This window comes from Anser anser (genome assembly GCF_964211835.1).
Source record: "Anser anser genome assembly, chromosome: 31".
In the NCBI taxonomy this organism is placed as follows: Eukaryota; Metazoa; Chordata; class Aves; order Anseriformes; family Anatidae; genus Anser; species Anser anser.
The window spans coordinates 1650436-1670769 of NC_139752.1; the positions used below are offsets into that span (position 1 = coordinate 1650436).

The 20334-nt window shown below is 49.3% G+C and overlaps 3 protein-coding genes and 1 long non-coding RNA gene across 4 annotated transcripts in view; 3 read left to right on the plus strand and 1 right to left on the minus strand.

Annotated features, from left to right (window-relative positions):
* LOC310888189 (uncharacterized protein) overlaps nt 1–19893 on the plus strand; it is a 37854-nt gene extending 17961 nt beyond the window's left edge. Inside the window, exons 18-21 of the mRNA XM_083814639.1 lie at nt 1345–1397; nt 1596–1715; nt 18335–18518; nt 19175–19893. Of these exons, the coding sequence (XP_083670765.1) occupies nt 1345–1397; nt 1596–1715; nt 18335–18518; nt 19175–19689 (872 nt within the window). The 3' untranslated portion in view covers nt 19690–19893. The remainder of the gene's footprint in view (nt 1–1344; nt 1398–1595; nt 1716–18334; nt 18519–19174) is intronic.
* On the plus strand, nt 2285–4403 carry LOC310888243. The gene is made up of 4 exons (XR_014575861.1): nt 2285–2304; nt 2806–2921; nt 3158–3278; nt 4387–4403. It is a non-coding gene; the product is annotated as an uncharacterized lncRNA (long non-coding RNA).
* LOC310888216 (E3 ubiquitin-protein ligase TRIM7-like) lies at nt 6330–14640 on the minus strand. Its single transcript, XM_083814761.1, has 8 exons — nt 14506–14640; nt 10294–13826; nt 9522–9617; nt 8876–9106; nt 8691–8713; nt 8320–8435; nt 7650–7679; nt 6330–7129 (listed from the first exon to the last, which is right to left on the minus strand). The coding sequence occupies exons 2-8, from the start codon at nt 10873–10875 to the stop codon at nt 6615–6617; spliced, it is 1593 nt and encodes a 530-aa protein (XP_083670887.1). The 5' UTR covers nt 10876–13826; nt 14506–14640; the 3' UTR covers nt 6330–6614.
* LOC310888235 (E3 ubiquitin-protein ligase TRIM39-like) lies at nt 13968–16701 on the plus strand. Its single transcript, XM_083814797.1, has 2 exons — nt 13968–15009; nt 15999–16701. Exons 1-2 carry the CDS (start codon nt 14461–14463, stop codon nt 16293–16295), a joined length of 846 nt encoding a protein of 281 aa, XP_083670923.1. The 5' UTR covers nt 13968–14460; the 3' UTR covers nt 16296–16701.
* Nucleotides 19894–20334: the final 441 nt, after the last annotated feature.

Below are 20334 nucleotides of genomic sequence, written 5' to 3' on the forward strand. Positions count from 1 at the left end.
CCTCATTTGGAGATGAAAGGAGCTGTGCCCCAGGCTCTGCTGATGCTGAGGAGCTGTTCTCCTCCAAAGAGCAAAGCAGCCCAGCTCAGACAGAGATGACTCATTAAATGCCCCTATTCACCCCTCTGCACCCACCTCCCATGACTGGCAGGGAAGGCAGCAGCAACCCAACCTGCTCACCCCAGGCCACACTTCCCTGGGAAGTGCTTGTAGGGGTTTTGCTTCCAGTCCTTCTGCTCCTGGAGCAAGCGACTCCCCTGGGGCTCTTCCTGATGGGACTAATTTACTGGAAATGGGACTCGCCTCTCCAAACCTGGCCAGATGATGCAAATAATAATAATAATAATAATAAAAACATAAGCATTTAGCCATGGAGCTTAACACAAAGCCAGTGGGTTAGAGGTTGCTTGGAAATATTTCTCTGTGAGCTAAGAGCCAGGGCAGTGCTTCTTGGAGGGCATATTATGGTTTAATGATGGGATGCAAAAGGCATGGTAGGGGTCCTGAGGACCCCGACTTGTGCTCCTTTGCATGCATGCAGTTGCAATCCCTCTTCCAAGGTTTTGGCTGAACATCTCCCTCCTGTTTTTCTTATGTTTTCCCCATCCACACCCCCACCAAGCCTCAAAAGTTCCTCCCCCCCCCCCCCCCCCCCCCCCCCCCACCCGCCCCGGCAGCCTGAATGTCTTCTGCCTCCAGCCCTTTTTCCACGGAAGGCTGATGGTTTTCTCCTAAAAGGAAGATGACAAAAGCAACGAGGCGATAACCCTCAACATCTCCCCGGGATAAGAAGCTGGAAGATTGACAAGGAAGAAACCCAACGCTCCCAGCACGTCTGACCAAGGGTGTCACCACCTCCTGCCCAGGAGACATGGCGTGAAGAGCAGACTTGCAGGCTCAACACACTCGTGAGCCCAGGACTGGGGAGGAACAGGAAGAGAAAGATCCAGCCCCATCAAAGGGATAAAAACAACAGGTTTTTTTAGTTTGCTTCAGAAGAAATTCAGATGGATATTAGGTTTTCTGAAAGAAGCGAGAGACGGTCTCCGAGGAAGGAGAGCTACCCTGGAGTGCAGAAAACTGGAGGATCTGGTAGGTGTCAGCCTCCCTGACCTGTCAGTCCCTGGGCAGTAAGATAGCATCTTTAGGGTCATTTCTTTAGATCATTTTTGGCTCCTTTGCACCACTGCTGTGTTGTCAAGCCTAGGACCATCACAGCCTTCCGCCCAAATTCATGCAAAGCTGATTGTGGCTTTTATCAGCAGGGAACATCTTTCTGCCCAAATCTGTGTTGCCTTTTTTTTTTTTTTTTTTCTTTTTTTCTTTTTTTTTTTTCTTTTTAAGCATCGAGTTTGATTCCACCTCCCCGATTTCTCCAGGAATTCAGCAAAAATTTGGTAGGGATTCAGGTTGAACAGTAAGCTCCTCCTGTGGCAAATGACTCTCCATGAGTTCCTCGTGGTATTTCCTGTCCCACTGCTCCTTTGTTTGCATCTTAAAAGGGAAGGAGAGAAGCTCAGCCCCGGCAAACCGTGCTTGGATTTCAGGTATGCTGCAGGTTCCCAGGAGGACATGAGCTCTTCTTGCTTTCACAGCTGGAAGACCTGAAAAATGAGATTGAGAAGAGGCAAGCAAAAGCCACCACCAAGCTCTCGGAGGAGATTTCCCAGCTGGACAGTCTGACAAAAGCACAGGATAAGAAGAGCCAGCAATCGGTGAGTGAATTCCTCCAGCCGAGGGAAGGGAAATTTTTTCAAGGGAAAATCTTTAGGAAGGGGACCCCGTCTTTAGGAATGTGACCCCAAATAGCTGCTGGCATGGGCAATGGGCAGAGGGTCCCAGGGGGGGTTGCTCAGGGCTGTTAATGTCTGTTAATTCTCCCTGAGGCCCCACTGATCTGCAATGGCTTAGTGGCATTACGGAGTAAACCAGCCCCTTCTCCAAGGTGTCCAGTGTAGGATGAGGGGTAATTGATCAGTACACATTGCAGCAAGAGAAATTTTGGTGAAATCTAAGGACACAACTCTTCCTTGTAAGAGAGGTGCCTCTCTGGGACAGAGTCCTTCTTCATGGGGGCATCTCCATGCTTGAACAGCCAGAAATTCCTTGGACACATCCCTGAGCAACCTGAGCTGGCTGACCTTCCTCCATGCAGAGTGTTGGGGCAGAGACCCGAGAGGTCCATCCTCAGGTGGACAATTCACTAATTCTGTGATTTATGTAGAAAATGGCTCACACGGCGACCTGAGTTTCCTTTCTTCTTTCTCTCTTCTGTCCCTAGGACGTGAAAAGCCTTGTGACCAGGTACGTGATCTCTCTGAAAAGCTGTTTCTTGACTTTTTCAACAAGCAATGACCATAGAGGAGAAAACTCATCACTGGCTGCTGGATACTCTTCTGCTTCAGGGAAATTGCAAGAGTCTGGAAGGGTATTTTGGGGACCACTGCTATGTGTTTGTATCTGCTCTTCCCAATGGATCCTTTCTTGACCATTTTGGAGTTAAAATGATCAAAGGAGCTTTAGTCTCAAAATTAAACCTCCATATGGCAAAGGATAGTTTTAATTCACTGCAATAGCTTGACTCTTTTCTCTTGCTTAATCTGTCCAAGCAGTGCCTTTCTCTATCAAAAAGTAATGAATTAATTAATCCAAGCAAGGAAGTTCAGCCTTTGCTTTTCTTGAGGTTTGGGTTGTCAAGGGGATGAGCATCACCATCACCTCATTCCTGGTGGCATCAGATTTCCTGAAATGATGACATTCTCTATGACAACTACTCTGGAAATTGTGGTGGTGCTTTTTCTCCAGGTGTGGGAAAGTGACTTTCCAGTTGCCAGTGAATGTTTCTCCAGAGCCAGAAGAGAGATTCTGTCATTTCTCATGGAGGAATAGCGCTCTGAAGGAAACTCTGAAGAAGCTTCAAGGTACTGAGAAGGGTTTTAGGAGGGAAAAAAATAATAGACTGGTTGTATTTTGGTGAGAGCTGGAAGAGCTGACCTGCCTGTAGCTCATTATGGACACTCTTTGGGAACATAAATACTGCAGAGAGCCTGAGATGGAAGAGCAAAACCTATTCCCGGGCAAAAGAAATGACAAATTGAGACCCACATGACTTAATGCCTCATTTGCCACACTCTTAATTACATATGTTTTGTTGCAGTTCCTGAAAAATGTTCATGGATGGGCCGCTCTCTGTCTCTGTTCCCCTCCAGCCTCGCCTATCCCCAAATTGCCTTTTGCTGAGCATGAGAAACTAAAGCAGCCGTACCTGTTAGACAAAGGTGTGCCTAGACCCATAAACCATATCCGAATTGGCCAAAAATAGATGCTGAAGGAAGAATACAAAATATCAGGGCAACCAAACTAGTTTTCTTAACCTTGCAGCCAGAATCTCGGTGTAACACTCGAGGAAGCCTGCCCCAGGGCAGAGTCCTTGCCTTGATACCTAACCATTTCCCTGAAACAAATATGGCAAGTGGGTTGACCTCATTCATCAGCCCTGTCTTCAGATTTTAGCTCTTTTTTTAAACCACAGGGTTAGCTGAACCAGTCTGGCCTTGTCCTACAGTTGATGCCCACTCTAGATGAAGTACTTGAGACTTTGCTGTCTTGTTTTGTTTTCCTTGATTTTTTCTCCCCTCAGCATTTCTTTTTGACCAAAGCAGCAGAAAGTCAGCAAAAATATCTGCATGAGCCTGTTGCTGTTACTACACCCACTGTGCACCTTGTCTTCTTGGTGGTTTGGGGCTTCAAAACAGTCTTTCTGCTTGGTGTACAGCACCTGCATGTGAGAGGGGCCTCTATGCTTCTTGCACCTTCTGCTTCAGGACCTTTTTGCTCTTCTGATGCCAGTCTGGGTCCTGCTGGTCCCCTCACAGAGTGGTTGAGGTTGGAAGGCACCTCTGGGTCCATTTGGTCCTACCACCCTACTCAAGCAGGGCCACCTAGAGCAAGTTTCCCAGGACATTTCCCAGCTATCTTCTGAAGATCTCCAAGGTTGGAGACTCCACAACTCTCTGCACAACCTGTACCAGTGCTTGGTCACCTGTACAGGAAAGAAGCACTTCCTGATGTTCAGATGGAACCTCTTGTGTTCCAGTTTGTGCCCATTGCTTCTTGTCCTGGCACTGGGCACCACTGAGAAGAGTATGGCCCTGTCCTGTCTGCACCTCCCTTGTGGGATTGATAGGCCCTGATGGGCCTCCTCTTCTCCAGGCTGAGCAGGCCCAGCTTTCAGCCTCTCCTCATAGCAGAGATGCTCCGGTTCCTTCATCCTCTTCATAGCCCTTTGTTGACTATCTCCAGTGTGTCCATATTTTTTTTGTAGCCCCCCCCATATCCTCAAGGCCTCAACCCTGCTCCTCACACACCTTGTCCCCCACCCCACAGCCAGCATCACTCTGGACCCCGACACGGCTCACCCCGACCTCATCCTCTCTGAGGACCGAAAGAGCGTGAGACGTGCGGAAGCACGGCAGGACCTGCCTGATAACCCCGAAAGATTCGACTACTGGCCCTTCGTGTTGGGCTACCAGAGCTTTGCCACCGGGCGGCACTGCTGGGAGGTGGAGGTGGGGGATGAAGGGGACTGGGCCATTGGGGTGGCCAAAGAGTCCATTGCTCGGAAGGGACAACTCAGCCTCTGTCCCAAAGGGGGGATTTGGGGAGTGGAGAAGTGGGGGGGACAGGTCCGGGCACTAACCACCCACAAGGTGACCCTTCTACCCCTGCGGATGTTGCCCAGGAGGGTCAGCGTCCACCTGGACTACGCTGGAGGGACGGTGGCATTTTTTGACGCTGATGAAGGGGGCCTTATATTCATTTTTTCCCGCGCTTCATTCACTGGGGAGAGGGTCCGTCCATGGCTCTGGGTGGTGGGGGCCAGGTCTCAGCTCAGGCTGTGTCCCTGAGACACGAACATCCGCATCCCTCCACCTTCCATTGCCTCGTTGGACAACCGCTTGCCTCCCGTGCTACCCTTGGGGCCATAGGGAACAGAAGAAATGGGGGGACTTTAGCTTTTAAACATCCTTCATCCCCATGAGACTAGGGGGTTGATATCAGTGAGGAAAGTGGGGCAAAAAAAAAAAAAAAAAGGGAAAAGTGCTGCAGAGGGGACCTGGGGTGTGGAAGTGGAAAATGGTGAGCAAATGGAAAAAACCCACGGTGGCTGAAAGGCAAAATTTTCCAGGGTTTATATCACATTTATATCAAGTTTATATCAGGTTTCCTTGATCAAATATTGTTGTCCCTATCTGAGATTGTCATGTTCAAATCAAGTGGTCCAAACTTTGCTTTTTTTTTTTTAAATAAAGAATTCAAGAGATGTCGTTCACTTGGGAGTATTCTATAAAACCTTGAGGCCTCATTTCAAATCTCAAGAGCTTTTTAATTTCTTGGCTCTCTCTTTGTGTTTATCTGCCTGTTTTTTTAAATCATGGATGGAACGTGGGGAGCTGGATATGAAATTCTGCCTAGATGTTGTAAGAAAAATGCTAATTCTGGCTGGAGCTTTTAGCTAAACCCCCAAGACAATGTTTTAATCTAACCAATTTGGGGAAAAAGAGGGTTAATTACATAAAACTGATCAGTAAAAGTTATAATGTGTGGGTGGGGAGGAATCACAAGGCCCAGTTGGCAAAGCCTAACCAAAATGCTACCAAACCCAGCCCTATCTGTGCAGATGCATCCTCCTCCAACATCCCATTAGTTGCATGGGAAAAACGCCCTACAACAGAGAGTTCCTCCCTTATAAAAGGTGGCCAGTCCAGATATTTGTGATGGAAAATTCACCCACAGCCAAGCTGCTCCTGAGCCTCAACCGTTTTCTCCCTTCTCCTCAAATGATTGACACTTGAAACCTCATAACACTGTAACAATCATTAATAATAAAATATTTTCTTCCCCCATGTCTTTCTCTCTGATTGAGATCAGTGTGACATGTGGCTTTCAAGGACGGCCCTAGGTCACCTTCTTGGGGCTTGTGGACCTACCTGGGTGCAGGCATGGCCAACTCATAGCCTCTGTGCAGATACCAGCAATGGGACTTAGTCAGCCAAAAGTCCAGTCCACCTTGAAACTGCCAACAAATTTTGCAGATGTGATTTCCCCCATCCTCAGGGTCATGCTTAAAATCTGTCAGATAACTCAGATGTATAAACGTCCCTATTTTTCTCCATCTGTTGTACTGAGTTTGCAGTGCCCAGCCTAGAAATAAAACATTCTGACCTCTACAGATAAGAGAAACCCATGCCAATCCCGGTGACTTCCCCTTAATCCCCATGAACCTGACATCCAGAAGCAGTAAATAACCAGACAGAGGAACGTCACAGCATGTAAACCTTTTTACTTCATCTGAAACCCTAAGACTGGAGAAGCTGCCAGTCTGGTGCAAGATGTTTTGGGGCAGACGTGGTCCAACTGTCAGCCATTGATACCCCAAATTGGCAATTACAGTTTGGGACACTAACCCACAGAGATGATTAGCCCTTTGGGGTCACTGAGAATAGGAAGAGAGGCCAGAAAGGCCTACTAGGAATTTTGTAGGAGTCCTCCAAAGTGCTAGGAATGGGGGTGTTGGGGACATAAAATTTGTGTTTGGGTAAGAAGGAAGAGCTTCAGGGACACAATGTGATCTGAGACCCCTCGCTCCACACTAAGAACCAGGGGTGAACACTCTCCCCTTTGAATGAGGCTGCTGAGAAAATGAAGATCAAGGCCTTCCTATCGACATCAAAAAACGCCACCTGACCCCTCTCATAGTCCAGGGTGATCCGGATCCTTCTGGGGACCTGGATTTGGGATAACGGCGTGCGCTCATAGGAGGTGAGAGCCCAAAACTGGCCCTCACAGAGACCCATAGACCACAGCTCAATCTCGGGGCTCACAGGGGTCTCTTCCGTCCTCTTCAGAGACTCCCTGGCCACACCGACAGCCCAGGAGCCTTTGGGTGTCACCTCTACCTCCCAGCAGCATCTCCCCGAGGTGATGCCCTCGCAGCCCAGCACGGAGGGATCGGGGCCAAATCCCTCATCGGATGCATCCTGCTGGGCATCTTCCCACCTCACGCTCCTCCTGTCCTCCGACACGGTGAGCTGGGGGTGAGCCGTGGCTGGATCCAGGGTCACATTCACTGGTAAAGGAAACCAAAATATTTCCCCATGGCCCCAGGCTCTGCCTTGCTGCTAGGGCTGAGCGGGGATGTCCTGCAGCATCATTCACCCCATCCCTTGGGATGCTCTACCCTTTCCGATGTTGTTTGCCTTCACCATTCCACAGCACCCAGGTGAACATCAGAAGAAGCTTCCCAAGGGAGTAGGAGAGCAAACCCCAAGCATAGGAGACTTTTTGGCTCAAAAAAAATGTCAAACTAAGCATTTGGTCCCTGAACATACAGGTATGAGGAACAGAGTTGACCTTCATGTAGCTTAGCATTGAGAGAAATGAATCCATCAACACCTTGTGGTGGGGATTCCCTGACTCTTTATGGTGTTTCCCTGACTCCTTATGATGTTTCCCCCCTCCCTCTCATTTTGTCATTCAGACACAGAGGCATCTTCCCCAAATGAGCCTCCAACTCATAGGCCGTCCCATGCTGGGCTCAGCCTTCCCTTGCGTTTTCCCACTCCCTCAGCTCCAGGAGATGGACTTACTCTTTTCAGGCAGCTCAAACATCAGGATGTCTAAAACAGAGGGAAGAAAGAGAGACATTATCTATCTGATATAACATGCTGGTGTCGGTGTGAATATGAAAGCAGAGAGGTTGTTCTGCCCTGCTCAGATCACACCTTGTGCGAGATGTCTGCAGGGAGATGGAAGAAATGTGATGCACAATCCAAGGAGACCAAAAGGAAACAAGAAACGTTTAGGATTAGGACCATTTTCTATACTATTTCCTCAACCAGGGATTTCAAAATCATTTTAAGAGCAGGTTGCCCCCAAAGAAGTGGAAATCCAGGGACCAGGACCCCCTTCCCTGGCTGTGTGCTCTGTTTTTTCTGAAGGCTTCCTCCCAGCACAGAGGTTATTTTAGGTGGGGTATCTCAGCATAGATCCACATCACAGTGCAGGTGGAGCCAGCTGGATCTCACATTTCTCATTTGGAAAAGGTTGGGCAACTCTAACAAAGGCAGGCATGCTGGATTCCCATTATAGAATTAGCCTGAAGAGCACCTGGGTTTTGCCTGACAACTGTTTCATCTCCAAAAAGTCCATCACAATTCCCCCACCAATTCCAATAAATGTGATTTATGCTCTAAGCGGATGCAATTTGTGCCCCCACAGACATTGCTCCATCTCCCAATCCCTGTCCATGCTCAATACCTTTGAAGTTCCTCAGAGTCTCCTCTAGAGCAACATTTTTCTCCCTGAAGTGACTGATTTTATTTTCCAGCTCTGGAAGAAGCAACGTGGGCTGCTGGAAATTTTCCTTTCCAAACCTAGAGGAAGAGGGAGAGAAAGGAGAGGTCAGGATGCACCTCTGAGAGACACCAAGAAATATTTCGTACACACCCATAGCTCAAAGGAGCTGGTGCATGCTTTAATAAACATGTATATTCTGTGATGGGTAGTGACACTTCAGCTCTCAACCACAGTCCATGAAACCAAACCTGTGCCTGTCCTGCTCAACACAAGGTCCAACCCGTTCCCCAGGTTGGGGGTGGGAGAAGAAGTTCAGGAAACCCCATCCATACCTGCTCAAGGTGCCTCTGATGTCCTGGAAGAGAAGGGATAGGAAACACAGGGAATGCATCTTGGCAGTAAAACATCTACTGAAACCCCAGCAGCTTTGGAGCAAGCACAACCAGGTTTAGCTGCATCATGGGTCAATACCCAGAGCCAGGTTGTGTTAGCCAAGCTCTGTTTAATAGTTCCTCACCTGCAGAAATTTACTTGCTGGCTGCTGGCACTTCTCCTCCATCTCCTGGATCAGGGTATCCAGGTGAGAGATCTCCTTCGTCAGGTTGGTGATATTTTCTTCCTGCATTTTCTCTACGGCCCTCTCCAGGTCCACCAGCTGAGCCAGCATGTGACGTGCCTGGTCCTCCAGGAAGAGACGCAGCCCTTCAAATGTGCTCAAAACCTTCTGCCGCTCAGCCTCGGTCTTCTCCTGTGAGGAGGGGACACAAGAGGTGGGTGCAGAATGAGGCAGCAAAGTCCTGCACTGGCCATTGAATGCACACCTAGAAAGGGTCAGTGCCCAGAGCATCCTAAAATGTGTTACAGCAGGGACATCCTGATGACTTCCAACACATCCAAACATTATTCTCCATCCAGAACAAGAAACCCACTCAGAATTTTCTTGTCATTCAGCAATTGAGCCCCTTTCAGGGCTCCAGGCTCTGCCTTTTATATTTTTTTTCCCCTACAATCCAGTAAAAATAAGTCAGGCAGCATTTGGCTTGGTCCATGTAGAGAGACCCCATACCCACTGCTCGGTAGGATGATTATCCATGCAGCATTTCATCTAAAGCCAAAGGCAGATACCCAGATTCCATCCCTGCTCCAAAAAAATAGACACTTACCAAATACTCCCAGTTTCTCCTCATTTCAGCCTCTCGAAAGCCCAGGAGTCTGTCTCTGTCCTCCTTCAGTGTTTGCAGATGGGCTTGGATTTGTCCCTGAGGGAAGGAAACAAGACCCCATGTCTTAGGAGAGTGCAGACAGCCTAAAAAAAAAAGACACTTGGAAGAGGGATTGAGCCATGCTCAACTCCAGAACTTCTCCTCATGACTCTCTTGGCCCAGAAGGATCCCAAACTTTAGGACTGGGAATGCTTCAAATTGAAATAAATGTCACAAAGTGGAGAAAGGTTTTTCCACCTGCTCTTTTCCTTTCTCAAGATGATTTAACTTATTTATACAGCAAAAAAAAAGCAGTTTTTTTTTTTTTTTTTTTTTTCTGAGACATTTCCCTGCTGGTTTAGAGAGCATCGCAGGATCAACAGATGTCTGCTGAGCACAAGAGCTGGACAAAGGCTTGAGTTTTGCAAGGGGAGAGAGGGGATGAAGACCTCACCCCTTTGGCTGTGGAATATCTTTAGATTAACTGCTCAACCAGGCTGAGAAGAGAGGCAGTGGAAACACCGGTGCATGGTCTACGTTGTCATTTCGAAAGAGGTCAGTTCACAAACACCCAGAAGGGGGGAGGACAACGCTTCTGCCCCTGGACTACAGCCCTGGGTGGGGGGTAGGATGTTTTGCAGCCCCATGGTAAGGTGCTGAGAGGGAACATCACACCCTGATGGTGCCAATTCATCTCCTAGTACATATCTAGGTGGAAAAAATAAACCTTTACCTTGTATTCCTGGACAGCCTCCTGCACAGGAAGCATGGTGTGAGCCCGGTGCACCCGGGACTCCCGGCAGATCACGCAGATGAAGGTTTCGTCATCTTTGCAGAAGACATTCAGAGGTTCCCGGTGCCTCTCGCATCCTTCCTCCTCCACTGCCTCCCCTCTGGCTGCCTGCAAACTCAACCTCTTGGCTATTTCAAGGACCCTCGCCAGCTCCCGGCTGGGACGAAAGCTTCTCTCCGGGGCCGTCTCTTTGCACTGCGGGCAGGAGAAATTCGCCGTGGACCACTCCCAGCAGCGGGTGATGCACGCCCGGCAGAAATTGTGACCGCAGTGGATGGAGACGGGGTCTCGGAAATACTCCAGGCAGATTGGGCAGGAGGCTTCGCTGGGGAGCTTGGCGACAGGGCTCGGTGCAGCCATGGGGCCCCCGCTGCAAGCCACCGTGAGCCACCAACTTTCATTTTCCTCTGCGCAAGGGAAAGGCGTTTCCCTTCCCATCACCCCAGTGCTCAGGGTGGGCAGAGCTAGAGATGATCCTGGGGTGCGACCGGGGAGTGGAGGTGATGCCCAAAATATCTGCATGGGTGCCCTGGTACCTGTGGGTTGGCAGAATGGATCTACATACGTTGGGGAGCTTCCTCAGGAATGGGGAAATGGATCCCTGCCAAAATTCAGGGCAAGATCCACATCCTGAATGAGCTGGGTATGGGAGCAAAGAGGATTTAGGGAGGGGGCTTGGCTTGGAAAAAATGGAGAAGGACATCGTTGGAAAAGGTGAATAAGGTTTGTGAAGGTTGGGAAAGCAATGGTGCAGACACACGTGGAGCCAGCATCGGTTCTGCAGCAAACAGCACCCAAAAAAAAGTATGACCCCATCCAGCTCCCTCTGACCCTGGAAGCTTTGCAGCCAGCTCTCCCTTGGCTTTTACATTGTGTGGCCAAATCCTGCCTCCATGGGGTTTGGGCACTAAACTGCTCCCACCTTCTTCATTGCAAAGCACATCAATTCGCAAGTCCTAGCTGATTAGCTTGGCATTTCTCCAGGTACAGAGGGATGCCAGCACCACAGGGATCCCATTTCTAGCTCAACAGGCTCTGGATGTCCCAGCCAAGAATATTTTCAGCCCCCTGCTTCTAGCTAAAAAAGAGCACTTGCTCCTTACATCCCTCTGTGAAAGTCTGTCGACATCAGGGGTCTTTGAAACTCTTTTATTTTATTTAATACCTTTGAACCATCCTCTGCAGCTGACCCATCCCATAGCTTTGGCCACCACCATCCTGCCCTCTTAACCTCTGCAGAACCAGACATCAAACAGCCTGAAAACAAACCATTTTCCCCCCACAGACCCATTTTTCAGCCCAATCAGCTTCCTCATGTGGCTGATCACAGGAAAAAGCACACCCTTTTCCTGGACTGCATTTATATTTAACCCTTAAACTACAACCTGAGAGACTGAAGAAAGGAGGCAGGAGCTAAAGCAATGCAAAGAAAAGGGAAAACTGAAGCAGGGCAGCTTGTGCCTGACAGCAATTTTGGGGTTACTCCCTGCATTCCTTCCCCCACTTCCCTAATTGATGGCTTGAAGCAATTAAGCAGAAGCCCATAGTAAAAGCCTTCATTACTAATTTTCTAGCTCCCCTTGCAGAGAGGCTTTCAACAAATGTCCCTTCTTCAAAAACGAGCCTCCAGCTCCCTCATGAGACCACACTTGCTCTGCTGTTACAGTGAGCTCAGGGCTCGTTTGCAGAGGGGTGTGATTATTTTTAACCTGTAGAGAGCAGTATTAGAAGGCTTTGGTTGCAAGAAAACAAATAAAAATGCACTAAGCCTTCTTTTAGCAGCTGGGTTGGGTTAGCTGAAGGCAAGCTAAACCTCTGTGGAGCTTTACCCTAAGGTTTAGAGTTGACATTAAGGGAAATTAGTACATCAAAGTACCCCATGATTCCCTTTTCTGTGACTTATTGCTGTTTAACATCAAGTTCAACATCACTTAGACATTGCAAATAATGCTTCACCCACTCCTCAGCCTCTCCCTTGTGGGGCCTGGCCTCACCTACATTTTGCCTAAAACAATGGGCTCAAACACCCCCAAAACACTCATATCTTCTCCATATTGGGATAGGCAGCTCCAAATCTCTGCTGAATTTTCTTATCAGATAAAAATCCCTTAGCAAGGGAACTGAAATCATGAAGGCAGCCCATGGGGTGCAGGGATCAGCAGCTCCATAGCCATGCATGGGTTCTCCTCTAAAGCAGATTGCAAAAATACTAAAAGCCTAAGAACTGAGTTTAAATAGAGCCCCTGTGCCATGGGATAGGTGGGGGGCTCAGGTGGAGGTTGCTCAGGGCCATTAATGCTCATTAGTGCCCCCAGGTCTTTGCAAAATCAAGTGACGTGGCTGGATTTGGAGAAGCCGTGATGCTTTTCCAGGTGCACCAAGCTCTGCTTCAAGCCACAAACAGGCACAGCAGAAAGCAAAGCTGCTGCAGGTGATTGCTCTGAGGTTATGGTAATTATGCAGTTCATGTAGGTAACTGGGGAGGAAATGTGGCTTGTGCCAGGAAGGAAAGAGGTGATGAGGCTGTTTGCATTCATGGACCAGAAGGAGGAAGCAAAGCAGGAGAGAAAACAGTGCCCTCAATGCAAATCCCAGCATCAGTTCCTCTGCACGTCTCATTCCCTAATAAATCAACCCTTAACTCCAGATTAACACCCCTCCTAAAAATAAATAAATAAATAAATAAATAAATAAATAAATAAATAAATAATAAAAAATAAAAGGCCTTGAATATGAAACCATACCACCAGTTTCATTCTGAGTGCTCATAGGCACGGAAATCTGCACCAGAAAATCATGATGCCCCCCCAAAAAAAACTGCAAACCAATAACCACAGATGTCTTATTTACTGATGTTCTCAGAAAATGTGTTGCTTTGTTAGCCAGCAGCATCCCAGTGCAAATACACCCTGTTTGTTTGACCACGTAAAGGGCTTTGGACTGATAGCATCTCTTCCATGGGCCATAGGTCAGTGGTCTGTGGAATTGAGAGAATTTGGGCATTTTTACCTAATAGGGTGGAGAACGATGTTCTTGTCCCTCCAGGACAGCTGCAGAAGGATGGTAGAGAGGAGGACATTCATTTGTACATTTTGGCATTATCATAGCTAATTTTGGCATTATTATAGCGAATTTTGGATGAAGTTTTGGATTCAGGGCTGGATACTACAGCCCGAGTCTTTGCAGGAAAACAAAAACTTGCTTGTTCATGTGATAAGATGTGATATTGATGTGATACGTGATTGATTTATGTGATAGATATAATATTTCAGCCTAAACAACCTAGTTGTTCAACACTGCTGAAATATCACATTGTCCCCCAGAAACATGGTGGCAAAAGGCTGATGGAAGCTCTCCCGCTGCCACCTGGAGGAGAAACTGTCCCTGAGCAGATGATGGATATGGCTTGTCGTGGAGTTATTTCATTTACATGGCGAAAGGAAATCCCCTCCTTTCTTCAAGCGCAGGCAAGCCTGGAGGAAAAGGGAAGATAAAAATAAACGGGTGAGTGATAATTGCTTGCCACTTGACTCCGGGCTTAGCACTGAGCCGTGAAAGAAACAGCATCCTGTTTAAAAGGAGAAGCGAAAGCAGCAATAAAAGTATTATTGCTGCACGTACACACGCATGAGCACAAATGAGTGGTGGTGAAGCCAGCAGTTAGCCATGCAAAATAAGAAAGGGCTGAAAACGAAGAGCGAAGGATGTGTTTGGTGGTTTAGCATGAAGAAGGGAGCCTTATCAAGCTCTATTCCTGTGCCCTTCAATTAATTAATCCCTTAAGAGTGCATTTATTAATAAGGAATGAAACCAGGCTGGTTTCTGGGTGCGGGACCCCGTGGGGAGACTTGGGGCAGGGGTTACCCCTCTGCTTCCCTGGGTATTTTTTCGTGGGGGAGTGTCATAGATTGAAGCTGCAGGTGGATCTGTACCGAGGCAGGAAGTTATTAAGGATGTTTATTTTCAATCTGGTCTCTTTGAAACCCACGGGGTCCCCTTGGGGAAGGGGGATTCTCCCTTCCTCTCTGCTCCCCCTCTGGGAAGGGGGATCTCTGCAGCCTCTCAGCGCAGCCTTTCACACGGAGAAAACCTGATCACCCCCCCGTGATGAATCTCTCAGCTCCCTTTCACCTCCCTCGGGGCCCCAGGCACCTGCAGGAAGGGGAGCAGCCAACGGCGAGACCAGTCGGGGCGGAAAACGAAAGCTGCCCTGTCATCTTCGCCACCAAGAAGACCATGGCTGAAGACATCCCTGCAGAAAGCTTCCAGGATGAAGCCTCCTGCTCCATCTGCCTGGGCTTCTTCCAAGACCCCGTCTCCATCCACTGCGGCCACAACTTCTGCCGGGCGTGCATCACCCGCTGCTGGGAGGAAGAGGAGGCGAATTTCACCTGCCCGCGGTGCAAAGAGACGGCCCCGCAGAGAAACCTGAGACCCAACCGGGAGCTGGCGAAAATCATCGAGATAGCCAAGAGGCTGAGCCTGCAGGCAGCCAAAGGAGGGGCAGTGGGGGAGAGGCTGTGCGAGAAGCACCAGGAGGCTCTGAAACTCTTCTGCGAGGAGGACCAGACCCCCATCTGCCTGGTCTGCAGGGAGTCCCAGGCGCATCGCGCCCACCCTGTGGTCCCCATCGAGGAGGCTGCAGAGGAGCACAAGGTAAGAGGGCTCCAGAGGGGGGGAAACCGGGGGAGCAGGAGGGGACCAGGTCAGGGACCTGCCCTGAGAAATGCTTGTAAATGTTTGCGTTTCCACCCCTTTCGATCCACGGGTTGAATTACAGCTGACCTCCTCCCTGCTTGCTCCGTGCTCCCCCCACTTCTACTTCTGGCCATCCCAGTTTTCTTGAAGCTGTCATTCCCAGATCATCATAATAGCATTGTATAAACCGTGCTGGAAAGGAGCCCAGAAGATATTTAATCCCAGCTCCTGCTCAAAGCAGGGGCAGCTATGCTGCCTTGGCCATTTGGGGTGCAGGAGATGCTCCCTGTGCAGGAGAAGCTGATTTCTACCAAAAGAATCTGGTCTCAGGGTACAAGGCAGGGTTAAGTTTTGTGCTGGTTGCAGTGAAAAATGCTTTTTTTGTCTGCAGGTGAGGCGTAAAATTTGCTCTCACCACATACAGGCAATGAATGCATCCCTGGTCTCACCACCCAGGAGAAGTGGAGGATATGGTCTTGCCACCCAAAGCTGGACTGAACACTGGATATGGGGCATTGCCCAGGCTGCAAGGTTGGGGAGGAAAACATATTCCTCGGTATGGGATGTGAGCAAACATCCTGAGCTTATGTTTTGGGTCAGCACTGAACCCGAGGAGATGCCAGCAGGGTCTCCCCAGTCACATGAAGCTCCTTGTCCTCTGCCTGAGCATTTCCTTTTCTAACCTATGCATACAATGCATACAATTATGCATACAATGTGCATACAATTTCACCGTGGTTTTGGGAGAAAGCGGCCCATTCTGTCTGCCCACCTCCCTTTCTCTGCCAGAAGTGAGGGTTTACTAATTACCAGAGCCAGATTACCATATTATTAAGCAGGGGAGAGTGAATTTGTAGGAGATAGACTGAACTAGGTGGGATGAAAGTGGAGGGATGGACCAGCTGGAGAAAGAAAATGCACCATCAAACTGTTTCTTCTCTATTCAGGAGAAATTCCAGGCTCATGTGCAGATCCTGAAGGACAGGAGGGAAAAGCTGCTGGGGCTGAAAATGGCTGAGGAGGGGAGAAGCCTGAATTTCCTCGTAAGGATCCATCCCTGGGCGGTGGTGTCTTTCTCTCTTTTCTCCCTTTTGGTCATCCTTCTGGCCACGGCGATGGATGTGGAGACAGAAGATGTGCCACGGCCAAAGATCACATCTCCGTGGTCCTTTGCATGTGCAGATTGGGAATGTCTCCACTGCGGGAAGGTCAGGGTGGTGGGGACAGCTACCATAATTAGTTAAGAGCTACTTCTATTCCCCCCCATGCCTCCTGGCTCCTTGAGCATCTTATCTGTCCATGAGCATGTGTTGGATTTGGCCAAGTTATTGCTGAGATTTTTCTTCCTCAGTTTGCTCACAGGTGGGGCACATTCCCAGGTTCCCCTTATTAATACATGTGGAAAAGGGAATCACCAAACTGCTTCTTTCTTTCTGTGATTTCCCTTTCCCTGACTTACCTGCTTCTGGTGTTGGTGTGTATCTTTCCCTGCTGTTCAGAGGTCTGCAGCATTTTAGGTACAAAGATTACAGTCCATGGCAAATGCTCTCTGCCAGCACCTTCGGCCTAGAAAGGGCAATGAAAGAAAAAAAAAGAAAAAAAAGTCTATACTATTACCCATTCCTCTGCTCTGCAATGTCACTGGAATTTATGAATTTATGGCTGTGTTGCACCTAAAGTCAACACATTCGATCTGCTCTGTTGCAATTTCCCCCAAGCTATTTCTCCCTGCCTCTCCCTTGCGTGCATTTTTTGCAGGAAAGGGTAGAAGCGGAGAGGCAGAAGGTCGTGGCCGAAATCAAGCAGCTGCACCAGTTCGTGGAGCGACAGGAGCAGCTCCTCTTGGGCCAGCTTGCAAAGCTGGACCAGGAGATCGTGAGGAGGCAGGAGGAGAACACGGCCAAGCTCTCGGAGGAGATCTCCTCCGTGGGCGAGCAGATCCGTGAGCTGGAAGAGAAGTGTCAGCAGCCAGCGTACCAACTCCTGCAGGTGAGAGCCCCGGGGCAGACTGCTGGCCTTCAACATCACCGCTGTCACCAGCCCAGGGGGCAAATTCATCCTAAATGCTCCTTTTAAACTATTATCCTTCAAAGCTTTTTAAAAAAAATGAAATAAGTTTCTTTTCTTCAATGGCCCAGCTGTCCGTCTGAACATTTTAACCCAAGCCCAATTTATTTAAATCACTACTTAACGATGATGGCTATGGCACTCATCCATCTGACTGGACGTGCCTACATGCAGAAAGATGGTCTAAATCCCAACAATACAGCGTGGAGAAACAAAAAGCAGTGCCTAGCTGTGGCTCATCTCCTCCTTAAGTAGTCATCAAACCAGGCTACCTGAGCCCAGCTGCAGGCTCTGGTTAACTCCTGCTTTCAAACAGCTGGCTATGCCAAAGCAGTAGTGTGCATTAGCAATAGTAACACCCGTGCCCCAGGAGAAGGGACACGGAGGGTGATGGCAGGTAACTACAACGAGCAGCTCGTTCAATGGTGCTGCCATGACCTCGCCAAACCCCGCAGCACATCTGCAAACAGCGTGCAGGCAATGCAGTACTATTTTAGACCCGTCAGTTTAGAGTGGTTGCCTGAGGTCACCCCAAGGCAGCCTCTTGTTGTTTATTGTCAGGTTGACGTTGCTCTGTCCTAATGCTCCTTCTCTAATCCTTTCCTTGTAGGACAGCAGGAACATCCTGAGCAGGTTTGTGGCTTCTCCCACACGTTATTACGATGTTAATGTTGTTTATTTCTACGGTGGTGACACTGATGGACTCCAAAATCCCAGTCCCATATGACCCTCCCAGAGACTGCATAGACACATAGGATAAAGCTAGGACACTGCAAAAAGTGCCCTGGTCCCAGTTGGATCCTGAAGACCAGGAAAAGCTGTCAGACGTCCACCATAAATTACAACCCAGCAGCTAAAACTATCCGGGTGTTTAAACACCCAGGAGTGCATTTGGGTGAAAGGGGAACTTGAGTATGAACTTCCACCCCTATAATTGACCTCTTTGTGAATAATGCTCTTTGGACATGGACCAGGAAGGTGGGTTATTTTAAAGGTAAAACCAGGCAAGGAAAGGCATCTTTTATTGTTTGTATTTCCCTTGATGTAGAGCATTGATGATCGTGAGAGAAGCTCTTCACTGCTTGGTGTTTGGGACAAAATAGTGCTCTGGGTCAGCAGATGCTTCTTGGGGAGTTCATTAATGACTACCCTAGTACCCGTCCTTTGCTCCAGCCCCACTATTATTTCTTTGTAATAAATCCCACTTGAAAATCAGTCAGAAATTCTCATCATGAGAATAACAAGCAAAGGCAGTATTATGAGCCAGCTTTCCTTTCCTTCCAGGCTTGAGAGAGAGAGCGCCCAGAAGCCACTGGAGGCATCGCCTGAGCTGGCTGAGACACCCACCAGTCTTCCCCAGAAGAACGTTGCCCTCAAGGAGATGCTGATGAAATTTCAAGGTAGAGAGGAACCGGGGAGGAGAGGGCTGGAGGTTGCACCTGGGTCTGTTTGCAGTGGATTTCAGGAAGATCTCAGCAGAGTAGAAGTCCTGGTGCAATGTCACAAAGAGATACCTCCAACATGCCCCGTGTATTAGCATAGCAAGGTGCAATTACTCTGGCTGATTGCATGAGGGAGGACGAATTTGCCTCCTGGCAGGACCTGGGGAGCCAGGTCAGCGTTGGGATGCCTGTGGGATGTCACGTGGAGTCCTGCACAGCAGCAGCTCTCCTAACAAGGTGAACGTTGCAAACATTTCCCTGTGAAGCTGCTGGGAACATTGGTGATCTTAAAAAAACAAAGATCATGGGACAATGGAGGATTCCTGTCTTCTTTTCAATGGCCTGGAGACTACCAGAAAAAAAATATCCACACTTCAAAGCCTTGCTTTTCTAGATCAATTTCCCTTCGTGCAGTCACATTTCTCTTCCTTTTCTTTGCTCATGGGCATAAAACAATTCTTCCATCACTCCAGCAAACAAGGAGAGCCCCTGGACTGGGAGCTGGAGTGTCCCAGTCAAGCCAGGCTGGGGAAAATAGACATTACATAGACAAAACATGACGTTAAGGTCATTTAGGACCATGCCTCTGATGCTCATCTTCTCTTTGTCCTCAGTAAGCCTGACGCTGGATCCGGAGACGGCGCATCCCCGGCTGGTCCTGTCCGAGGATCGCAAACGCGTGAGATGGGAAGACACCCGCCAGCCCGTGCCCGATAACCCCAAACGCTTCGATTCATCCCGCTGCGTGCTGGGCTGCGAGGGTTTCAGCACAGGGAGGTACTACTGGGAGGTGGAGGTGGGTGACGGGGAAGCCTGGGCCGTTGGGGTGGCCAAAGAGTCGGTGAGGAGGAAAGGACGGATCAGCGTCAAGCCCGAGGTGGGCATCTGGGCGGTGGGGCAATGTGGGAGCCAGTACCAGGCTCTCACCTGTCCTACCAGCCCCATCTCGCTGCTTGCTGCCCCCAGGGTGATTGGGATTTACCTGGACTACGAGGCAGGGCGCGTGGCATTTTTCGACTCCCACAACCAGGCGCCCATCTTCACCTATCCGCCGACATCCTTTGCAGGGGAGCAAATCCTGCCTCTGCTCTGCCTGGGCAGGGGGTGCCAGTTCACCCTGTCCCCCTGACCCTCCCCATGCCTCAAGTCTCACTCACCCAAATCTGGGGACACGGTGGGGTCTCATCACCCCAGAGATGGCTTTTGAAGGCATGAAGAAAACCTCTCTGTTGGAGAACAGCGACAGAGCTGAGCCAAATCTCCAACTGATCGCGCATCCCTGCTGTTTGCTGGAGCCTTCACCTGCACTTTTCATCCCACTGAGCGTCGTGACTGAGCATAGACGCCGTGGACCGAGATGCAAAAGCCTTTAGGACTTGCTGACTGCTTCGAGTTTTCCTACCTTTCTGCCGACAAGAAGGCAATAATCTCATCAACGGGTGAGATAACCTAATCGATGCACAACGGTGGCAATTTCTACGGTATCTCATTTACAAAGAGCTCAACAAGTCCCCGCACGAGTCCTCCAAGTCCACAGGAGCCTCGACTGACTAGGTGGCATGCAAACACATCTGTCCGTGCCTAAAGCCAAGAGAAAGAAATCCTTCCCAAGCAGAGCTGGCTTCAGCCTCTCCTTGAGCAAGAGCCTCGGGCTGAGCTGGTGCCTAAGGGCAAGTTGGGCATGGAAGAAGGAAGCCAGAGGGGCTGGAGGCTGCTCGCCAAGCACTTGGCAGCTTGCCTGGCACTGCGTGGCGGCAGCGGTTTGGGCTAGGCA

Coding starts and splice junctions, on each gene's coding strand:
- LOC310888216 (XM_083814761.1), bottom strand. CDS start 10,875: ATGCAGATATTTTGGGCATCACCTCCACTCCCCGGTCGCACCCCAGGA. Junction 8,714..8,875: donor CAGCAAGTAAATTTCTGCAG/GTGAGGAACTAT, acceptor CTTCTCTTCCAG/GACATCAGAGGCACCTTGAG. Junction 8,436..8,690: donor ATCAGAGGCACCTTGAGCAG/GTATGGATGGGG, acceptor CTCTTCCTCTAG/GTTTGGAAAGGAAAATTTCC.
- LOC310888235 (XM_083814797.1), top strand. CDS start 14,461: ATGAATCTCTCAGCTCCCTTTCACCTCCCTCGGGGCCCCAGGCACCTG. Junction 15,010..15,998: donor AGGCTGCAGAGGAGCACAAG/GTAAGAGGGCTC, acceptor TTCTCTATTCAG/GAGAAATTCCAGGCTCATGT.